Source organism: Tupaia chinensis, unplaced genomic scaffold, assembly GCF_000334495.1.
Source record: "Tupaia chinensis unplaced genomic scaffold, TupChi_1.0 Scaffold000045_1, whole genome shotgun sequence".
NCBI classification, from domain to species: domain Eukaryota; kingdom Metazoa; phylum Chordata; class Mammalia; order Scandentia; family Tupaiidae; genus Tupaia; species Tupaia belangeri.
Window position 1 is genome coordinate 7,840,160 of NW_006159501.1, and position 6,535 is coordinate 7,846,694.

The 6,535-nt window shown below is 48.3% G+C and overlaps 1 protein-coding gene across 2 annotated transcripts in view; it reads left to right on the plus strand.

Moving 5' to 3' along the window:
- The first annotated feature begins 1,521 nt into the window (after window positions 1-1,521).
- Window positions 1,522-6,535, plus strand: part of PDIA6 (protein disulfide isomerase family A member 6) — a 26,617-nt gene continuing 21,603 nt past the window's right edge. For both annotated transcript variants that reach the window (XM_014589704.2, XM_027773489.1), the window contains exon 1: window positions 1,522-1,808. In XM_014589704.2, coding sequence (XP_014445190.2) covers window positions 1,537-1,808 — 272 coding nt within the window. In that variant the 5' untranslated portion in view covers window positions 1,522-1,536. The remainder of the gene's footprint in view (window positions 1,809-6,535) is intronic.

Genomic DNA, 6,535 nt, shown 5'->3' on the forward strand with positions numbered 1-6,535 from the left:
GACCCTGTGAGGCTGACTGGTCAAGTCCTGGCTAAGGGGCTTGAAAAACAGGCACTGTGTGTGTGTGTGTGTGTGTGTGTGTGAGAGAGAGAGAGAGAGAGAGAGAGAGAGGAGATGAGATGAGATGAGATGAGATGGAAAAATGGGGGGGAAAGGATTACAGAACTAGTGTATAAACTTGAATCAAGAACAAGCAGTGGCATTGTTTTGGAGGTAATTAGAAAACATCTTTATTTTTATTTATTTATTTTTTATAGATTTTGCTGTAGGGTGCATGCACTTGCAAGAGAGACAGAAAGTGAGACATCATCCCCAGGGGGATGGCCACGCCTCAATCCCTTCTCCTGGGATTTTGGGCACACATGCACACACACCTGGTGTGATTTTTCGAGCCACCAGGTCTGGGGCTTGAACTGTGGTCAACCACATGGGAGTCCGATATCTTAACCACTATGCCAGCTGGCCCCTTTGAAACATTTTTTTTTGGAGAGATTTTCACTGTAGGGCGCGTGCGATCGCCAGACAGACAGAGAGAGACATAGAGACAGAAAGCGAGAAATCACCCCCCAGGGGGGATGGTCACACCGCAATCCCTTCTCCTCCATTCTCCTCTCGGGATCTTGGGCACGCACGCACATGTGCCCGGCGTGAGTTTTAAGCCACCGGGTCCGGGACACAAACCACGGTCGACTACGTGGGAGTCCAGCGACATAGCCATTACGCTAACTGCTGGTTCCCCCCTTTGAAACATTTTTAAAGGAAAGAAAATTTGATGATGTTGCCAATTTTTAAAGCTTTTTTTAAAATAATACTTTGTTTTTCTTTATGTTTGATAGGATACATGCTCATGAGAAAGAGAGACGGCAGCCCGTCCACAGGGTTTGGTCACACGCGGTTCCTTCTTCAGACCTCCAGCCTTCCAAATCCTAGCCACTCAGTCCTCCAGCCTGCCGAATCCTAGCCACTCACATGGTTCCCAGCATATTTCAGACTGACCAGGCTGGGATTCAGACCCATGGGTGCCAGGCACACGCGTGCCCACGATCTGAAGCTGGTGGGCTGGGGTTGATTGTGGCGAGAAGACCCTGTCAGGGTGCTATGTCTAAGCCTTACAGTGTTGTCCATGTGGAAATTCCTAGCTCTTCCAACGGGGTCATGATGCCTGATCACGCACCATGGGTACCGGTGGGAGAAATAAACATTTATAAAACAATACTGCCCTCGGGAGAGTAGCAGTTTTATGGACAGGCAGATCATTATTTTCCCCTTCAAAAAAGTGTTTGACTAAAGATAGTGTACTAACACGAGGCTTAAATACCGTGTGGCCTGCCCAGGGTCACACAGCGAGGTGCAGCCTTCCGGGTTTTTAGAGTCCTCACTGGGAAAATGGTAGTGGCAGGACAGCCGCCCGGGGTGGTTGTAAAGAATAAAGGCGTTAATGCGTGAAAAACGCCAAGAGCAGTGCTTGCGTCTTTTTCTGATGTCACTCAAGAAATGAGAGGGGGGAACGTCCCCTTGCTCAGCACCCTTGTCCCCATGAAGGAGATTCCTGCGGTCCCAGCTGCAGCAGATGGTCCTGTGGGAAGGGCCTGGTCAGTTGCAGAGGGCTCTGGCTGCCTGGGTTCTGGTGGAGCGGTGTTGCTGATGGTGTGCTTTGCTCCTGCAGGGCTGGTGAGCTGCACCTTCTTCCTAGCAGTGAATGGTCTGTATTCGTCCAGCGACGACGTGATCGAGTTAACTCCGTCCAATTTCAACCGAGAAGTCATTCAGAGTGATAGTTTGTGGCTTGTAGAATTCTACGCTCCATGGTAAGTGTTGTAAAATTGCAGATTATTACAGTACTGTAATTTTGGGAAAAGACTATGAAAATCCAATTTCATTATGTCATCTAGTTTACCTAACTTACTGCTTGTTTAGAAGAAGTAGAGGAGAGGGAAATAGGGAACTCCACCAAGTGTCGCGTCTATAAAAGGCCATTGAGATTGAGTCAGTAAAATTAAAGGGGGGGTGTCTAAAGTAACTATTGTCGGAAGAAAGAGAGCATCCTTATTTAAGAAGCTCTTTCCTGTGACAAGGTGAGTAGGAAGGAGGAGAAGGAAGGGGAATTTGTTTTATGAAGAGAGACTCTCGAGCAAAGTGAAGAGAAGAAGAGTTCATGGGTGGTGGGCCAACACATGGTGTGGAGGTTAAGGCGCTGGTGGATCCCACATGGCCCACTGCATGGTTCAAGTCTCGGACCTGGCAGCTGGAAAATCACACCGGATATGTGTGTGTGCACACCCAAAATCCTGAGAGAATGGAGGGGCAGGGTTTGCTGTGCGGCCATCCCTCCTGGAGGGTGATGTCTCTCTTTCCTTCTCTCTTACTCTCTGATGAGCACATGCACCCTATGGCAAAGTAAAAAAGAAAAAATTGTTTCTGGAAAAATTCTTGTAGGGTAAAGACAGACGTAGTCACCATTGAAATTAGTAGTGCACGAGATAGACAGTTACATGCTGCCAGACAGTGCTCCCTTCAACGCTGGGTCACACATGGCGTCGTTCCCGTGGGGATGAGGTGTGTGGTTAGGCTGCGCCATCCGGGTTTCTGGAAGTACACTCTGACGGTCACATGACAGACTTGTCTAGTGGTGACACTTTCTCAGAACATACCCTTGTTAAGTGGACTGTATAGTCAGATATGGTATTGCACTGCTTACGTGCAAAAAGTTAATGCCCCCCCCCCCCGAAAAAAATAGAGAAAAGCCAGTGGAAACTCGCAGGCCCCAGCCCCTGAGAGGCGCGCCCACCCCCAGCCAGCCTCGCCCCATGGTGATCTGAACGTTAAAGCCCTCTTTAGATGTGAGCAGGCCTGAAAGCTTGAGGGATATTAAACAAAATCCTTAGACTCAAATTCTCCTAACCTGGGGCCAGCAGGTGCTGTGGTAGTTGAGGCGCTGGGCTCCCATACGGCTGACCCCAGTTCAAGTCCCAGACCTGGCAGCTTGCGTGTTCTCTCTCTCTCTCTTTTCCTCTGAGGAGCATGCATGTCCTATAGCAAATTTTTAAAATAATAAGTAAGTCTTTTTAAAAAAAATTTTTCTAACTGAATGGGTGAATTTTAGGGTGTGCCTGATGGAAGCTTTTCCTTTTTGTGTAGTTCTTCCTTGGAAGCCCATGGACCTGGGTTATGAAAACTCAGCAGCAGTCCTCCCGGGCTCCTTCGGTTAACACTCTGTAGCGAGAGCCGCAGCTTAAGGAAAATTCTGTTTGTCCTCCTGTTTTTTGTGGGGTTTTTTTGTAGAGGTTTTTGCTATAGGGCGTGTACGCTCGCCAGACAGACAGAGAGAGACATAGAGACAGAAAGCGAGAAATCACCCCCCGGGGGGATGGTCACGCTGCAATCCCTTCTCCTCTATTCTCCTCTCAGGATCTTGGGCATGCACGCACACACGCCCGGCGTTAGTTTTAAGCCACCAGGTCCGGGACGCGAACCGCGGTCAACTATGTGGGAGTCCAGCGACATAGCCATTACACTAACTGGTGGTCCCTGTCCTGTTTTTTTTTAAGGCGGCCTATGTTTGTCAAGCCCAGATGCTAATTCTGTATGGGCTGGCTTATTTATATTAGTAATGATACAGATAGGAATTGTGCAAACGGTTACATTATTGCCTGCCTGTGTGTGCGGTTGTTACAATTTTGACTTTATTATTCATGGCCTGGGTAGTTTACCTTGTTCTTGGTAACTATGATACAAGAGGACATTCCTTACTCTAAAGTTATACCAGGCAGCGTAATTGGTGAGGCAGCATCTGGACCCAGTAGCTGTTTTTTTTTTTTTAAATATATTTTTGCTATAGGATATGTGTGCTTGCCAGAGACAGAGAGAGGGAGTGTCCCCGGACCCCAGCGGAATATCTACATCACAATCCTGTCTACTGTGTCCTCCTCTCAGGATTGTGGGCACGCGCATACATGTGCCAGGACTGTTTCTTAAGCCTTCAGGTCGGGGACTTGAACCACACAGTCGGTCACGTGGGATACAGCCACCTTCACCTGCACTGCATTGCTGGCCCCCAGGGTGATTACCATTATTACCTGGGCACTCTGTACTTGACACTGTTCTGGGTACGGGAATTGATTGCAGCAGGCGCTTCTAGCCTTTGTGTGCTTGGGCTCTTGGCAGTCTGGGGAAAGCCTTTGACTCCTCGTAGTCAAGACGTACGTGTACTAGTAGAGCGTGTAGAGCCAGCCGTGCCTGTGTGCCGCCCACGATGCTGGGTCCATATGGGGGTTGGGGTCTGGTTCCTGGTTGACTTTACACAGCGGGTACACGTACGTTTGCCCATGCCCGTGGCTGGCCCCTACGGCTTAGGGATGGCTTACATCCTAAGACCCTGTTGAGGGTAGCCTCTTTCTTTCTCCTGTGGAAGAAATGAATGAACATTTTAAGTTAACTAAATATGAGATCACAGAGGAAACTTAAAATGACAAAATATAGGTGTCAAACTATTAAAATAAATTTTGGTAATAACATACCACTTTTTCTAGGACAGTAAATATGAAGAGCTAGCCACAAGCCCAACAGTTACCGTAATTCCGAAATAGTGACGGGCACCCCCAGCCAGCCTCGCCCCATGGTGATCTGAACGTTAAAGCCCTCTTTAGATGTGAGCAGGCCTGAAAGCTTGAGGGATATTAAACAAAATCCTTAGACTCAAATTCTCCTAACCTGGGGCCAGCAGGTGCTGTGGTAGTTGAGGCGCTGGGCTCCCATACGGCTGACCCCAGTTCAAGTCCCAGACCTGGCAGCTTGCGTGTTCTCTCTCTCTCTCTTTTCCTCTGAGGAGCATGCATGTCCTATAGCAAATTTTTAAAATAATAAGTAAGTCTTTTTAAAAAAAATTTTTCTAACTGAATGGGTGAATTTTAGGGTGTGCCTGATGGAAGCTTTTCCTTTTTGTGTAGTTCTTCCTTGGAAGCCCATGGACCTGGGTTATGAAAACTCAGCAGCAGTCCTCCCGGGCTCCTTCGGTTAACACTCTGTAGCGAGAGCCGCAGCTTAAGGAAAATTCTGTTTGTCCTCCTGTTTTTTGTGGGGTTTTTTTGTAGAGGTTTTTGCTATAGGGCGTGTACGCTCGCCAGACAGACAGAGAGAGACATAGAGACAGAAAGCGAGAAATCACCCCCCGGGGGGATGGTCACGCTGCAATCCCTTCTCCTCTATTCTCCTCTCAGGATCTTGGGCATGCACGCACACACGCCCGGCGTTAGTTTTAAGCCACCAGGTCCGGGACGCGAACCGCGGTCAACTATGTGGGAGTCCAGCGACATAGCCATTACACTAACTGGTGGTCCCTGTCCTGTTTTTTTTTAAGGCGGCCTATGTTTGTCAAGCCCAGATGCTAATTCTGTATGGGCTGGCTTATTTATATTAGTAATGATACAGATAGGAATTGTGCAAACGGTTACATTATTGCCTGCCTGTGTGTGCGGTTGTTACAATTTTGACTTTATTATTCATGGCCTGGGTAGTTTACCTTGTTCTTGGTAACTATGATACAAGAGGACATTCCTTACTCTAAAGTTATACCAGGCAGCGTAATTGGTGAGGCAGCATCTGGACCCAGTAGCTGTTTTTTTTTTTTTTAAATATATTTTTGCTATAGGATATGTGTGCTTGCCAGAGACAGAGAGAGGGAGTGTCCCCGGACCCCAGCGGAATATCTACATCACAATCCTGTCTACTGTGTCCTCCTCTCAGGATTGTGGGCACGCGCATACATGTGCCAGGACTGTTTCTTAAGCCTTCAGGTCGGGGACTTGAACCACACAGTCGGTCACGTGGGATACAGCCACCTTCACCTGCACTGCATTGCTGGCCCCCAGGGTGATTACCATTATTACCTGGGCACTCTGTACTTGACACTGTTCTGGGTACGGGAATTGATTGCAGCAGGCGCTTCTAGCCTTTGTGTGCTTGGGCTCTTGGCAGTCTGGGGAAAGCCTTTGACTCCTCGTAGTCAAGACGTACGTGTACTAGTAGAGCGTGTAGAGCCAGCCGTGCCTGTGTGCCGCCCACGATGCTGGGTCCATATGGGGGTTGGGGTCTGGTTCCTGGTTGGCTTTACACAGCGGGTACACGTACGTGTGCCCATGACCGTGGCTGGCCCCTACGGCTTAGGGATGGCTTACATCCTAAGACCCTGTTGAGGGTAGCCTCTTTCTTTCTCCTGTGGAAGAAATGAATGAACATTTTAAGTTAACTAAATATGAGATCACAGAGGAAACTTAAAATGACAAAATATAGGTGTCAAACTATTAAAATAAATTTTGGTAATAACATACCACTTTTTCTAGGACAGTAAATATGAAGAGCTAGCCACAAGCCCAACAGTTACCGTAATTCCGAAATAGTGACGGGCATCAGAGATCTCTAAGCGGGCCAGTCTGGTGTGGTGTGTAAGCACCTGGATCCCACATGGCTGACCCTGCGGTTTGAGTCCTGGACTCGGCAGCTTGAGAAACACTGGGCACATGTGTGTGCATGCCCAAAG